Consider the following 16,560-nt stretch of genomic DNA (forward strand, 5'->3'; position numbering starts at 1 on the left):
ATGAGTCATCTGTTATTTGCATTCTGTTGTTCTCTGGATGGATTTGAACCAGTCACTTACCCTTTCCTAGAAATTGTGGAGTAGGCAAGTACTGAACCTCCTAGCTGATATAGAATGAAGAGGAAGATCTCCTGTAGAGCCAGTGCTGACTTGGTGTCTTTAGTACATCCTAGTGTCCCCAGATGGCCTGGGGCAATGGAATAGAATGGAACTCTTATACCTAATGAGGAAGTTAAAATAATTACATGTCATGAAATGTGCTGTGATCTTAATGTACCCTTGATAAATTTTTACATCCTTATACATCTATGTAACTGTAATCAGATAACGATATAGAACATTCTGGCACACCACAAGGTTGGAATAGAACTCTTTGTCTTTCTCCTTGTAATAAAGCTATTACCCCCAAACCCTTTCAATAAGAAAGAGTCATGGTATCTAACATTTGTATCAGTTCTTTTGGAAGACTGGAAATCTCTTGCCCTTTTCTTTTTTCTTCTTGCCCTTTTCATAGGCAGTGGGCACTGATACGATTTCTATTACTTAGAGAAGTATAGCTTCCATTGACAGCTAGTGCTGTCAACCTTCCTAACTTTTTAGGGAAGGTCTCTTAAAAGCATGAGAACTAGTCATGGATGATTATTGGCAAGAAGGAGCAATATCTAAAGAAACTGAATAGTTGTTAACAGAGTACGAATTTTGTGGTTAGATCTGGAAAGGGCCCTAGTTTATCTTACCTTTTCCCCTCATAACAACATTAGATTCAAAGTGGCCAGTGACTTATCTAGGTCAGTCTTGGGGTCTCTGACTCTTAAATAAAAAGTCTATCATTTTCTGTATTTGGTAGTCAGCAGGCCAAAGCTCAACCAAAGGGAAGAGACCAAGTATGTAGCCGGGGCCAGTGGTAGGTAAACATGTTGGGGGAAGAGTGACCCATTCTGAGATCTTCCCCAAATGCCTCCATAGAAAGTATAAAGGGGTGGGGGGTGTTCAGAGAGTAGAGGCTCCTCCTTATTTCAGAGCTTAGACTTTGCTAATAGCAGCTGCTTTCTGACTGCAGCAGGATGTAACTTCAGCCTGCTATACCCTTCCTTCCAGGCTGGGGGACCCTCATAGGTCCCCAGGCACCAGTTTGCAGTTGGGCAGCATGACAAAGTGCTCTATTTCCACTTTCATCTCTATCTCTCCATTTTTAAAAAAGATTTTATTTATTTATTCATGAGAGACACAGAGAGAGAGGCAAAGACACAGGCAGAGGGAGAAGCAGGCTCCATGCAGGGAGCCCGATGTGGGACTAGATCCCAGGACTCCAGGATCACTCCCTGGGCCGAAGGCAGGCACTAAACCTCTGAGCCACCCAGGCATCCCCTCTCCATCTTTTTTTCTCTTTTTTTCTCTCTGTTTCTCCTGGATTGAGGCAAAGAAGTGCTAACATTCTTGGGGCTTTCTTGACAAGGGCAGAGCTTTCATAACTAAGCCAGTATCGGATCATCCAGGAGCCCATTCTCCTGGAAGCAGGGCCACATGGGGGCTTTGTCTCTCTCTAATGGGGATGAACAGCTGACCAGAGGACCAAGGTCTGGTCCAGGGCTATTTAGTTATATTTAATATCATCACTGTTTGCTTTTGTGAGCCCTGGGGAGAGTCCTGGGTCAGCTTATCTCCCATGCCCACACTTAGTTTTCTGTTTTTCAGTCTTGATTAATGGTGTTAACATTGTTCTGATGCCCTATGCCATGGAACCTATGCTGGATGTCATGACTCCTTGTTTGAGAAGTCACTTTGTAGGTATCCAGGTATTTCATGGATTGTTTGAAAAGCCACTGGTAAAATTTTTAAAAATCTGAAAGCCTTGTGTAAGAAGTGTGTAAACAGAAGACAAGTAGCCTCTTTTGATTCCTTTACTGCTACAAATGGCTGCTTTTGCCTTGATAATGCAGTAAGGGCGAGTCTGTAAAACAGAATGCCAGTTAAGAGGCATCTTTCTTTCCTTTGGAAGAAGTCCCTTGTTTGTTCCTGATCTTTTGTGGAGGCTGTTAGCATGTATTTATACCAAAACAACTGAAGAATCCATCATATACCCTTTATTTATTTTTTAAATATTCTATTTATTCATGAGAGACACACACAGAGAGAGAGAGAGAGAGAGAGAGAGAGAGAGAGAGAGAGAGAGGCAGAGACACAGGCAGAGGGAGAAGCAGGCTCCATGCAGTGAGCCCGACGTGGGACTCAATCCTGGGTCTCCAGGGTCATGCCCTGGGCTGAAGGCAGCACTAAACCGCTGAGCCACCCGGGCTGCCCTCATATACCCTTTAATTAAACAGAAACTGTACATCATTTCCAGAGCTTGTGGGATTAATCTTAAATAATAATTATATAGTTCTAATGAAAAATGAGAGATCTCATAAAACCCCATCAAACTCAGTGATGGCATATTTTAGGCAAACCCTGGAGGTTGAACAGTTAACTTTTTAATGCTTTATCACACATGTTTATTTTTTAATTTTTTAAAAGAAATTTTTATTTATTTATTCATGAGAGACACACAGAGAGAGAAGCAGAGACACAGGCAGAGGGAGAAGCAGGCTCCATGCAGGGAGCCTGACGCGGGACTGGATCCCAGGTCTCCAGGATCATGCCCTGGACTGAAGGTGGCGTTAAACCACTGAGCCACCCAGGCTGCCCACGCATGTTTATTTTTGTATATAGCTCAAGAAAATGGCTAGAATTAGAAACGACAAATACCCACAATTTGCTTTGACGTGGATGGAACTGGAGGGTATTATGCTGAGTGAAATAAGTCAACCGGAGAAGGACAAACATTATATGGTCTCATTCATTTGGGGAATATAAAAAATAGTGAAAGGGAATAAAGGGGAAAGGAGAAAAAATGAGTGGAAATATCAGAAAGGGAGACAGAACATGAAATACTCCTAACTCTGGGAAACGAACTAGGGGTGGGGCAAAGGGAGGTGGGCGGGGGGTGGGGGTGACTAGGTGACAGGCACTGAGGTGGGCACTTGATGGGATGAGCACTGGGTGTTATTCTATATGTTGGCAAATGGAACACCAATAAAAAATAAATTTATAAAAAAAGAAAAAGAAAATGGCCGGAACTGTCTAGGTTTTCTCTGTGACTTTTAGACTTTGCAAAATATGAGTGATTCTGTTCATTTTGGGGGTTCATTTTTATGGTATCCCACTTGATTTTTTTAAAAGCTTAGCTTCTTGTTGCAACTTTTTTTCTGATTTACATTCGGTCTTTAAAAAAAATCTAATCCAGTTTTCAGTGAGATTGGTGGAGTATAAATTCGGTTGATATTATTATGCATTTACAATTATACAAGCTTGTTTTCAATAAAATAACAAAACAGATGGTCATATCTGATTTTCCCCCTAACAGTGAAAATAAGAGGATATAGTTGGGAGGAAAAGTTGGATTATTTGGTAGCTTAACCATGGGCCTTTGATATTTTCTTGCCTAGGTGACTGAGTAGATTCTGGTATAGATTTTTACTGTAGAATTTGTTAAAAATAATTTGTGAGCACTGTGTTATTCTCTGTGGTCAGAATGCTGTATAAAAGAGCATTCCTACCATCATGGAACTTGCTGGCAGTTAGAGGATGGATGTTAAATAAACTCATGTACTTGTAATTGGAGGTGGTGATAGGTGCCGTGGAGGAGAAGCACAACTGCAGCAAGTGTGTGCATGACCTTGGGGAAGGCCTTCTTAAGTATTTGAGCTGAGATATGAAGGATGAGCTAAGGGCTATGTAGGTGAAGAAGGAGGAAGAGTAGGCTCTGGGCAGAGAGGGCAGCAGGTATGCTGCAGAGGCCCTAGGAGGGGACTTGGAGTATGGGAGGCACGGAAAGTGCAGGCCACAGTAGCTAGAGTATTAGAGACTAGAGCTGGAGGGGCTGGGGATGAAGCTGAAGAGGAAGGTAGGGAACAAATCATGGGCCATGCCGTTGATGAGTTTTAAGCAGGGAAGTGCCACAGTCAGATTTCCTGTTGGAAATAATTATGCTGGTTGCTGATTGGAGAGCAGGTTTTGAGGAGCAAGGGTGCAAACTGGAAGACCAGGTAATGGCAGCAGTTCAGTCAGAACCACAGGAGGCTGGCTCTAGAGAGAGGACAGTGGAGTTGGAGAGATGGGGCCAGTCGAGAGAGAGATTTAGGAGTTAATGACAGCACTTGTCGGTTTGGAAAGTGTTAGCTTTCTGTGTAGCAAGGCTCTCTGCTTAAGTCATGTAATCCTAGTCAAATCACTGGTAAACTAAAAACAAATCTTATCTTGGTTCAACCTGCTTATGTGGTTGGATTGTGGAATGGTATTTGGAAAGGTGTTTTGCTGAGTTTTTACCAAGGAAACAAGACTACCTGGTATAGTTGGAAAAATCGCCAGGGCTCGCGGTTTGCCCTTCCTAGTATCAGGGAATTGAGACCGCGGGAAGCAGGCCACCAGAGAAAGTGCTTGTATTCAACTGCATGTGGTAGCTGCTAGTCAGAGACCAGTACTGTGCTGCATGGTGAAGTTGGCATTTCAAATTCTGGTGGGAGTGGGTGGTGAGAAACGGTTAAAAATAATGCCAATCCATTTTTAACATTTGATTAAAAAACTGTTTAAACATGGCATTGAAATTTTGATTTCTTAATAGCTGGTCTTGACAAATTTGTAGCTTTTAGTTGTCTGCCGTGATCTGCTTTTTCCTCCTTGGGGTGTTGACCAATTTTCTGGTTGTTGAGACATTTCTTAATTTGAGGTAAAGTAGTGAAACAGAACCTGCTTCTCAGAAATGGTGTGTTGGGTATTAGTTTACCAAGTAGCATAATCCACTCAGCTACCCAGCTAACATAACAGCCTCTGTCCCTGTTGTTAGAAGACACCCATAATGTGATTCCCTTGTTGTAAATCAGCAAGAACTTGTGCTCTTATTTTTGTTATTTCTGTTAACCAAAAGAAAAGAGTATTTTATAAAGTTTTCTTGGGTACCTTTCATGATAATATCTTGTCTGTTTCCAACAACAGTAGCTAAAATGAAGTATTTCCTTAGGTTAATGCTTATAGCGTTAAAACTATCACCAGTTACTGCCACTTAAAAATTATGCTAGTAGCATAATAGTAGTTCATGATAGTGAAGGTTATTACTATTGTATTACAACTTAAATGCTGATGGTTCAAGTCCCTGGTCTTTCATTTACCAGCTGTAGGACCTTGTGTAAGTTGCTTAACTTCCCTGCTCCTCAGTTTCATCACATATAAAATGAGGATGATAAAATAGGTTGTATATGTAAAGAACTCAAGACATTACCTCCACGTGATTACTGTCATCAGCTATCAGTGCTAGCTGATTTTGTTGTTATATTTCATAAGCACAGAAAAGCTGATAGAAAACCATGCCTGCTGTGACTATGGTAATATTCTTATGTATTCTTTTTGTTTTTTCTTAGCCTTTCCTAAGCCCAAGCGGGAGTGCACGCTATTTGATTCTTATTCTGAGTCAATGCCTGCGAACCAGCAGCCCCGTGATTTGAATAGAATGGAGGTAAAAGATCTTCGTATATTAATGAATCATAAATGTGTGTGGAATTAAAATCCATTAGCCTGTGTTCTTTACAGGCTGGAAAATCCACTTTCATAACATTTTCTTTTCATGTTGAGTACTTATGTTGAGGCTCAGCCTTTCAAATCTAGTCACCAGATATAGCTATAATTACTTTTTTTTTTCCTTTTCTTCCTAGAACTAGATTTAGTGAAATAAGCATAGTAGTGTCTTGACCTTCTAGGGGTGAAATGTAGGTATAGACAAAAGAAGCCAGAAAAATGCTAGCCAAGTTGTTTATTTTAGCCAAGCTTTAATTTTAGAGTAAAAATAATAAAGTATTTTTAGTAGCTGAGTAGGAACAAAGTCTAATGGACCAGAACAGTTTTAAGAGGAAGTTTGAGAACTATGTAAGAGGATCCCAAATCATGTTCAAAGCTGCCTTCTCCCTTAGGGCTTTTAGTGTTGGGACCAAATGAAGACTAATTTGGATTATCCCCCAGAGAAATCTGTAGAATTCCTTCAGTGTTGGGCCACTGATGTAAGGGCCTAGCCACATGCTTAGTGGTCCATAGGTATGCGTCAATAAATAGGAAAATAGGAGTCATTATGGTTATTGTTTTTTTTTTAAATTTATTCATGACAGACACACACACACACACACAGCGGGGGGTGTGCAGAGACACAGGCAGAGGGAGAAGCAGGCCCCATGCAGGGAACCCGACGCGGGACTCGAAGTCTCCAGGATCACACCCCGGGCCAAAGGTGGTGCTAAACCACTGGGGACTGGGGCTGCCCATAATGGTTATTATTAATATCATTACAATCTTCATCATCATCATCACTGTTATGATTGCTGTTGCTGTGATGACAACTTATGATATTTGCTATTCCCATCCTAAAAAAAAGTCTGGAAATGTGTAATAAATGGAGGTTTATTCATAGGCTGCTGTTACAGTCCTCTGACCCTGCTTAAAACTGTTGCAAGATGATGGAAGTCAGAGGCAGGATACAGGGCCATTTCTTTAATTTCTTGCAAATGTATGTGATTATTTTTTTCCACAGTACTCTCAAGCATACAGTCTGTTGCAATGACCTCCTCTGTTCTTCTGTGATGGAATCAGCCTGCTTCTGCAGTGCTCCCTCTGATCACACCTCTCTTCACCTCTGTGCTACTCTTTCTTTGAGTCATAGCTTCTGTTATTTTCCTCAATAGATTTCTACTCATGGGAAATAAGTATACAGTAACATCAGGAGGAGTGATAGATGTGCATTTGAGGAGTTTTAGGTGTTTAATTTTTTTTGAAATATGAGTATGATGGAGAAGCAGATAAAATAATCAGCCACTTTTCATGGTCCTCTTTATACTCTGGGGCTGCTGGCAGTGTCTGGAGACTTATTCAGTTGCCCTGTTTTTGTTTGTTTCTTTGTTTGCTATGGGTCCCCCTACTTGTATAATGTTATGAGGTTGTTAGGTGATTAAAAAAATGTCATAAATTCCTATTCTTTCTAGATAAATGTTACATTTCAACTTGCCACGGTATCAGGTGGTCTTTGCCCTTCCAACAGACACAAATGATGCTGTGTTTTATAGACATTAGTTACTGGCTTGTGCTGCTTTCCCCCATGTAGTCATCTATCATCTGTCTAAAAGGAAAGGAGCAAATAAATAGTTGTAAATGGAGGTACTTTTAAAAACGCATGCACACTCTGATGTCCTTGATGACATTATGAATATTCACCTTTATGGACGTGATGTGCAGCTAGTTTTATGTTAAATACTTTTGTATACTTTAAATTGGCTCTTTGGGGGGTGGTGGTGGGTGGTGGTTTAAAGTCTTTGCTTTTGCCCTGTCCAAACAAGAAAGCAAAACAATAACAACTCCTCATTCCCAACAAAATTGTTATATTCTAGGGTGGGGTACTTTTACATAATCATGTAATAATATACAGAATTCAAGGACAAAGTAATGAGGCTAATTGATGCTTTGGCCATTCAAGAAGTATAGGTCAAATTTTAGTAGCTAATGATTAAATATTTCATTTTTTTTCTATTTTATTCATTGTTCTTTCTACCAATCTTTTAATCTCTCATGAATGCACGCATAGGATTTAAGTAGATCTTGGTACTAGTCCTGTGAGGGATGATTCTGTATAGGTGTTTGTGCTCTGAATGAAGCTGTAGCTGATTTAGGTCATGAGAACTTTTTTTCAGCAGTACAGATCAGATCTCTAGACAGTAGAGCAGTAATCGTGTATTTGTTTCCTTCAAGAATTAAAGATTATAATTTCAGGTAAAGTCCTCTTTAGCAATGCTTCTTACATTACTGGATGTCTTTCTTTTGTAAATTAGCTTTGCTAAAATGTAATTCACATATTATACTCCTCTAAAGTTTATGATCCAGTGGTTTTTAGTATATTAAGAGAGCTGTGCAACCATCAATATAGTCTTAATTTATTTTATTATTTATTTATTTAGTCATTCATTCATTCATGAGAGAGAGAGAGAGAGAGAGAGAGAGAGAGAGGGAGGCAGAGACACAGGCAGAGGGAGAAGCAGGCTCCATGCAGGGAGCCCGACGTGGGACTCCATCCCAGGTCTCCAGGATCAGGCCCTGGGCTGAAGGCGGCGCTAAACCGCTGAGCCACCTGGGCTGCCCAATATAGTCTTATTTTAGAACTTTTTTCATCACCCCAGAAAAGGGAAAGCCTGTGCTCATTAGCAGTCACTGACTGTACCCTCTCCCCTCCAACCTCTGGTGATCAGTAATCTATTTTCTGTTTCTGAATTTGCCTATTGTGAACATTAAATATAGAACCACACAATATATGTTTTTTTTTTTTTTTTTTTTTTTTTTTTGGTGATTGCCTTCTTTCATTAAGTTCATTGTTATAGCATATGTCAGTGCTTCATTCCGTTTTATTGCTGAGTAGGGTTCTGTTGTGTGGATCTGCCACATTTTGTTTGTATGTTCTTTAGTGGATGGACATTAGGCTTGTTCCCACTTTGGGGTTGTGAGGGAAAAATGCTGCTGTGAACATTCATGTATCAAGTTTTGTGTGGATTTAATGTTTCAGTTCTTTTGGCTGTTTACCTAGGAGTGGAATTGTGCATCATATTGTAATTTGTGTGTAACTTTTTGAGGTACTACCAAACTGTTTTTCCAAGCACCTGAAGCATCTTACATTTCTCTACCAGCAATGTAGGAGGGGTCCAATCATTCCACATCCTTGTTAACACGTGTTATTGTCTGTGTTTTTTATTTCAGCCATCCTAGTGGGAGTTAAGTGGTTGGTATCTTATTGTGGTTTTGATTTAAATTTCCTAGTGACTACTGATGTTGAGCACCTTTTCTTGTGATTATTTGCTATTTGTGTATCTTCTTTGGTGAAATGTCTATTCAAATCCTTTGTCCATTTATACATTGGGTTATTATTGAGTTATAAGTGTTGTTTACATATTCTGAATATAAGTCCCTTATTAGATACATAATTTGCAAGTATTTTTTTTCTTTGGTTTTTCTTTTTCCTTTCTTGATAGTGTTCTCTGGAACACGAATGTTTTTTTACTTTAATGAGGTCCAGTTTGTCTATTTTTTTCTTTTGTTGCTCGTCCTTTTGGTGTCATATCTAAGAAACCATTGCCTAACAGAAGATCATGAAGATTTACTCCTATGTGGTCTTCTAAGAATTGTATAGTTTTAGGTCTTACATTTAGGTCTGTGATCCAGTTTGAGTGAATTATTCTGTATGCCGTGAAGAAGAGGTCCACCTTCATTCTTTTTTTTTATTTCAAAGATTTATTTATTTACTTTAGAGAGAGAAGAGAGAAAAAGAGAGAGAACAGGGGAGGAGGGTCAGAGGGAGAAGGAGAGGCTTAAGCAGATTCTGCACTGAGCATGGAGCCCAACGTAGAGCTCAATCTCACAACCTTGAGATCATAAGCCAAAACCAAGAGTTGGGTGCTTAACAGACTGTGCCACCCAGGTGCCCCAACCTTCATTCTTTTGTATATGGATATCCAGTTATCTCAGAATCATTTATTGAAAAGGCAATTTTCCCCCACTGAATTGTTTTACACCCTTGTTGAAAATCAGTTGACTGTAAATTTAAGGGTTTATTTATAGATTCTCAATTGTATTCCATTGATCTAGATGTCTGTCATAATGCTAGTACTACCCTGTCTTAATGAATATAACTTTGTGGTAAATTTTGAAAGGAAGTTTGAGTCCTTCAACTTTGGTCTTTTGTTTTTTTTCTTTTTAAAGAATCTTTTCATTATTCTGGCTTCCTTGCATTTCTTTATGAATTTTAGGACAAGCTGTTCAAATTCTGCAAAAAAGCAAAGAAGTATTGCACTGAATCTGTAGATGAATTTGGGGAGTATTCCATCTTAACAATATTGAATCTTCTTACCCATGAGCATGGGATGCCTTTCCATCTATTTTGGTTTAAAAATTTCTTTCAAAGGTGCTTTTTTTTGGGGGGGGGAATGACTTTTTAATCTATATTTTCTACTCCTAAATAATTTTCTTGTATTAGGGATCTAGTTTATAGTTGACTGAGAGAAGCAAATGAAAGAAAGGCACTGTTAAGATACATTCTGTGTTCTATTGGAGATAGTAGACTTTGGGAAATTATATCTGGAAGCTTCATGGTAATGCCAAGAATGACCTGCTTGAGGATTGTTAAATCCTAGATCAGGTTACCACCAAGCAGTACTGAACTCCATTCTTCAAAAACAGTTGAAAAACAGAAGTATTGCTTATTTCAGTAGGGTTGTTCAGATTCTGAGAGGCAAACCAGTTAAACCAAATAGCTACAGGATTTAACCCACTTCCTTTAAGGTTTATTTAATTTTCTGAATATGTTTAAAATTTAAAAAATGTCAAAGGGCATATAGTGACAGGTCTTCCTCCCATCCTTTTCCCCATCTACCCAGTCTCCCTTTAATGTTTATGTATCTTTCTAGAATTTGTTTATATATATAGTAATTATTAATATATATTATTCTTTTATCAAAGGTCTTAGAATGCATATTAATTGAAACTTTAAAAAAAGATTTTATTTATTTATTCATGAGAAACAGAGAGAGAGGCAGAGATACAGGCAGAGGGAGAAGCAGGCTCCATGTAGGGAGCCCGACATGGGACTCGAGTCCTACGTCTCCAGGATCACACCCCAGGTGGAAGGCGGCGCTAAACTGCTGAGCCACCCGGGCTGCCCTAATTGAGACTTTAAAAGAAATTTATAATAAGTAGATTTTAAACAGATCAATACGTGATTAATTTGGGTATTCTTTCTTATTAGTATTAGTGAAGACTTTCCCCTGATTGAGTTAGGAGAAAATTTTGTTCTGTTCATTTTTCTTATTCCTTGACAAGGAGGCTGTTTGAATCAGGGTTGAGCACTCCCTGCATAACACATTTTGGCAAGCATTAGGGGCCACTTGTCAGAACCTCTCTCTGCTTGTGAAAAAGTACATAAAGTGCAGGTTTGTTTTTGACAGAATGGGCAAATGTTACACAATTCTCCAGCTGAATCCCACACTGGATTCATATTTAATGTGCAGTCTTATACATATATCTAAATCTGAATTGTCATTTTTTTCTCTGTATGTGTAAATTTTCTTTTTTTTAATTTAAAAAATTTTAAAGTAATCTCTATACCCAATGTGAGACTCAAATTCAGGATCCTGAGATCAAGAGTCACATACTCTATCGAGTGAGCTAGCCAGGTGCCCAACATGTACATTTTTTTTCTTTTTTTTTTTTTAGATTTTATGTATTTATTCATCACACACACACACACACACACACACACACAGAGAGAGAGAGAGAGAGAGAGAGAGAGAGAGAGAGAGGCAGAGACACAGGCAGAGGGAGAAGCAGGCTCCATGCAGGGAGCCCAACGTGGGACCTGATCCCAGGTCTCCAGGATCACGCCCTGGGCTGAAGGCGGCGCTAAATCTCTTGAGCCACCCGGGCTGCCTTGTACATTTTCAACACAAATTAACTTATACCTCACTGGGAGTCTAAAAAAATAAAGTAGTATTAAATGTCAGGGTTTACTGAAGACAGAAATATTGGCAAGCTATGTTGCTTTTAAAGCATTTTCATCATATGTATGTGCAACTTAATTTCCATTTCAACCTGTATAATTTATTTACTTTTTTCCCTCAAGAAGCTATCTATTAAAGACACAGCTGACTTTCCTGTCCCAACCCAAGATGTGACTAGTGATGACAAACAAGGTATGAAAAGAATGAGTTTTCAAAAAAAAAAAAAAAAAAAAAAAAAAAAAAAAAAAAAAAAAAAAAAAAAAAAGAAAAGAATGAGTTTTCTTCCTTTAGGAACATTCTACCTGTGTTTCTTCATCTACTTCTCTTGGAATGGCTGGCTTCTGGAGCATATGAGGACAGTAGTCACCATGTGAAGACATTTGGATGGTTTAAGTAGTTCAAATTGTTTTCAGAAAACTGTAGTTTCTTAAGTGGTAACGGGAGTTTCCAAAGCCCCCCAACTCATTGGCCCCTTACTCACTGCTGACCCTCAAACTATACTTTACATTGAAATTGAGTTGCACTAATTAGAAAATGACTGGAAGCTGGAAGAATTGAGAGCTTAACATCTTGGGTTGGCAGATGTGAGCCCAGAACATCAGTATAAATGCGTATTTGTGCACTGGTCTAATCCTTGAGGAAGTTATCTTCTGTCCCTGGGATTTATCTTCTGACTTCGTGTCATGGAGCCAGCAACCATTTGTCTGTCTTACCTGGTGGGTGAGAAGCAGTATAGCACAGTTTTCCATGTCAGAGCTACCGTGAAGCACAGAGATGAGTTGGCCTGGGAATATTTAGAAGAACAGGAGGACATCTAACCCCTCCCCCCAGCACTACTCTGTATAATGCTTCATAATCTACCAGGTCCTTCCTCATTCATTGTCTTACTCAGTTTTCACAAAACTCAGTGGAAGCTAGTATGTTTTATCACCTAAAATACAGAGATGAGTAAACCGAAGTACAGGCAGTATGAATCATTAGTTTAATAATAAAAAGAGTGTAGATAAGAACAAACATTTTCTAAGTCTCCAGCCAGTATTCTTTCTATTATTCGATACTGATTTACTACCCGTGAATGACAGGCTTATCTGAAGGGACTAAAAATCAGTGAAACTATTGTAGGGGTTATTGTCGAGACCTGCCATCGTTGCAGCTTTGTATGGAAGTTAAACATGAAAAATAAGTTTCCTATTAGGAAATAATAATTGCTTGCTGTCTATTTAAATATTTGCTCAGGAGAGGTAGGCCGAACTAGACATTTTTTTGCAGCAGTGCATGCTCTGATCAGTGTCTTTACTAGTGGGTCTTAGCCTTGACTGCACATTGGAATAACTGGATGAGGTCTAAAAATACTGAAGGCTCCATCTCACTCCTAGAGAGATTCTGATGTCATTGGTCTGGGTGCCAGGAATGAAATGGGGAAATTTCTGATACTTTCTCGTAATACTCCTTGTAGCCACTAAAGGTGCTCTCTGTTGAAAGTTGGAAATACTGCTTTGTTCTTTGTGGGATGAGAACCTGTTTCCATACTTTAAGGGGATCTTTATTGTTTTACAGAGTGCTATAGCAACCTGCAAATGGTTCATAACACCATTTCCATAAGCGATGACTAGGGATTCTTTGTTTTAATAAACTGTGCCTCAGACATAAAATTTACAGTTTTTTTCTTTTCTCCGTTCTTTCTTGTGTTCTTTAAGAACAAAACAAAACACGTCTAGCTTTGAAAAGTACTGCAGATGAAGCCTTACCAAAGGATATGTCCGAGGATCCAGGTAGGAGAAAACCATTATACTATATTTTTATGTAATTATTTATTAGTTTAAAAAAACCAGTAGTTTCCGTGAGTAGAAAATTAGTAGTAATGTAGATTTCTCTCTAAATATTTGCCTGTGTTTTATTCTAAGAAAACCTTTTGGTTGCTTTTTACTCCTTCCCTCTTTTCAGGTATGAGAAGAGGGTGGTTTTTTTTTTTTTAAGTTCTGAGTTTAGGTTTCACTGATAGGATCACTCAGTTTGAAGTTAGAGTCTCACTGTTACTTTTACTATAAAATTGGGAAGGTTTGGAGTTGAGATTTCAGTAAACCATTGTGGTTTCTGTGTAGAGTAAGGAGCTGATGGAGTAGATCAACTGGAGGCCCACAGTTGAACTTTTCCATTTCCAAAGCAAAAATCTCAGATATTTTCATTAAACTTCACCACCATCAGGAAGGCAAGTAAGTGTGCTTATACATGGAGTGGATTCCAAGGAGAAAAAAAAAGTTGTGTTTGCCCATATTTTGGAGAGTTGGAACTATGTCTGTGAACTGTGGAGATGACCAGGCCTGTGTCCTCAGCTCACTTGAATGGGAACCATCACCGAACCAGGCTGAACCTAGTTAAAAACAAACTGGCTAGGGAGGGTGTTACTATTTGGAGCTCCAGGTATAAGGTTGTGAAAGAAGTTGCTGCATTCTCTCATTGTTATCTCTCATAATATTTATTAAGTAAATCATGTTTGTTTTGGTTAACTAGCTATCATCCCTGGCTTATTTGTTTAAAGTTGGAACAAAGGAATCAATGTAACATTGAGGCTTATGCTACTATAGTACAGTATTTCCCAAACACTAAGTTCTTTCAAGGTTTAAAAGAGAGGGGTGGGGGAAGAGAGAGCATGAATATGAATGAGAATATATGATTGAGTTCAGTGATGAGGTTTAAGAATCTGTGTTTTAAAAAAAAAAAAAAAAAAAAAAAGAATCTGTGTTTTTCGGCAGCCCCCCAGGCGATTCTGATGTGTAGCCTATTTTGGGAACCTCTGCCTCTAGGAAATGATGTTAAGAAATAGAAAATTGAGATTGTAGATCAACCATGACTCCAAAAGTGATAAGAATTCTCAAGCCTGGTTTGGGCTTTTGAAAATGATTTGGGTTCCTTCATCATAGGGAGAAATGCTCAGTTTATGTAAGGGCAAATGGATTGCTGGCTTGTTAGAGAATTGGACTTTGGGCTTACCCTCTTACCCCGTTTCAGGACAAATGCCCAAGGTAGGTTTTTTCCATCTCTAATTTCTGGAGCTAAAGTGGATGCGCCTCAGTTTTTGTAAACTTCATGTTAACAGTATTAATAAAAGATAGTGGAATTTGGAGAGTTAGATTGGTGCTTTTCCAACAGCCTTTGAGGTTAATAACTTCCTGTTTTTTCCATGAACATTATGTGTTCTCTGGAGCATGAACTTTAGACGTCATTTTTAAGATTCCTTCATTGAATAGGGCATGGTGTCACCAGACAAATGCTATCAGCGTGTGCCACAGTGCATGAAGTACATCTGAATTTGTTTCACATTCTGCCTGGGAACACGCTATGTGGTTTCTGATTCATTTTTACCATTGCAGCACCTTTCTGGAGTGGATATGAGGGAATCCCTCATCTGAAAACATATTTAATACCCTCTTTCCTGGGGGCATGTTTGGATTTCTAGTGTGAGACACTATAGTTTCAAGGTGGTGGTTTTTAATTCTGAATGTCTGTCCATGCCATACAGACATTTCACCTCAGTTGAATTGCTGCCTTTTTGAGAATTATACTTTAGGCTTGCTTTTTTATCCTATTTCAGTTTGCTGCAAAGATGACATGCCTGGGGTGTTCTAGGAAGTTGTCATTCTTCTTCCCTCTTCCCAGCTAAATGAAAAGCTGCGATCTACCCGCTGGCTTCTGCCTGGATTCCAATACATCGTGCCCTGGCCATTTTTGCAGTTATTCACATGTCCCAAATGCTGAGTCTGACTTTCAGGGACTTGGAGGCTGATGGAAGACTTAATTGGAATAGTGTTCTCTAGCTTTTTGTGATCTGAAACCTGTGGGGACTTACCAAGATCTGCCTCAGATATATTTTCTCAGGTGGCAGAAGTATCCCCCTGTCCTGCTCTTCCACAATGGATGATAATAATGATAATAGTAATGGTGAAGAGGATGATATTGTGGTGGGACCATTATCAGGGAATGGAGAGATTTCCTTGTCACATATTTTTAAATATGCTTTTACCCTTTTAATTGCTGAAAGTGGATATATTAGTGGAGTCTAATACATTCCTTAGCTAACGTCATATTTCAGCCTAATTCAACAAGGCACACTGCACAATGGTAATCTTTTTCTTGATGTCTGTAGGTCATGCTGAGACCTCTTTGACCTCACACTGTAGTCTTCAAACACCATTGGTGACTCTAGCAGCTGCCCCACTGCCAGCTGTCACCCCATTGTCTTAAGTTACCTGCTCCCACTTGCACTTCCTTTGCTGTCTAAGCTTGAAGAATTAGGAGCATTCTACAACCGTAATATTTTGCAATTCTAAAATACATTTAGTTTTCAAAGTACCTTTACCTTCTCTCTCCTTTGAGAAAAGGGCCACATTTTTATTATCTTCATTCTGTAGACTAGGAAACTAAGGCTCAGAAACATAATAGCTAGGGCTGTGGCCAGGAGGGACACATAGACCCCAGGATTCCTGTCCAGGTCTTCACTGCTTATCCATACCCCACACCCCATCTGTCTGTCTATCTCTCACTGGCAGGGTTCACCCCTCCTTCCACACCCATTCTCAACACAGCAAAAAGACAAAGATAATGGTAGTTGACAAAAGAATTAACGGTCACCCCCATGATCTGGTTTGGGGAACCAGACTTTATTTTAATGTGACTGAGGCTTTCCCGACCCATATATTTCTGGAAAGCAGTGTGGTCTGAGAGAGAAGAGGAATTCTGAGCCAGCTGTGGGCAGCCTGCCCAGAGGGCAGCCCCCATCTTTGTGGTGAGTCTGGTCACACTGTCCAACTTAGCCCCACGGCTGCCTGCTTGACTGCAGGACTGGCTCCCCTTTAGCTGCTTTCCCTGACTGCCTGGGGTTTGTGTTTGTGGGAGGTGGGGTAGGGGAAACTATATGCATATGCAGGTGTGGGTGCATGATAATGGACAGAACAGG

General features: G+C 39.5%; 1 protein-coding gene and 1 long non-coding RNA gene across 16 annotated transcripts in view; one reads left to right on the forward strand and one right to left on the reverse strand.

Moving 5' to 3' along the window:
* Positions 1–16,560, forward strand: part of REPS2 (RALBP1 associated Eps domain containing 2) — a 231,657-nt gene that overhangs the window by 118,432 nt on the left and 96,665 nt on the right. For 13 of the 14 annotated variants that reach the window (XR_005386165.1, XM_038586909.1, XM_038586907.1 and 10 more), the window contains 3 exons: positions 5,454–5,548; positions 11,729–11,798; positions 13,304–13,378. Coding sequence is in view for 13 of the 14 variants with exons in the window: in XM_038586909.1 (XP_038442837.1) it covers positions 5,454–5,548; positions 11,729–11,798; positions 13,304–13,378 (240 nt within the window). In the remaining variant the exon portion in view is untranslated. The remainder of the gene's footprint in view (positions 1–5,453; positions 5,549–11,728; positions 11,799–13,303; positions 13,379–16,560) is intronic. The other variant, XM_038586908.1, reaches the window with a different exon arrangement.
* LOC111094684 overlaps positions 1–16,560 on the reverse strand; it is a 48,687-nt gene that overhangs the window by 7,098 nt on the left and 25,029 nt on the right. Inside the window, exon 4 of one of the 2 annotated variants that reach the window (XR_005386168.1) lies at positions 61–220. This is a non-coding gene — a long non-coding RNA (uncharacterized LOC111094684). Of the gene's footprint in view, positions 1–60; positions 221–11,892; positions 12,320–16,560 lie in introns of those variants that run through there. The other variant, XR_005386171.1, reaches the window with a different exon arrangement.

Source organism: Canis lupus, chromosome X (genome assembly GCF_011100685.1).
Source record: "Canis lupus familiaris isolate Mischka breed German Shepherd chromosome X, alternate assembly UU_Cfam_GSD_1.0, whole genome shotgun sequence".
Lineage (NCBI taxonomy): Eukaryota > Metazoa > Chordata > Mammalia > Carnivora > Canidae > Canis > Canis lupus.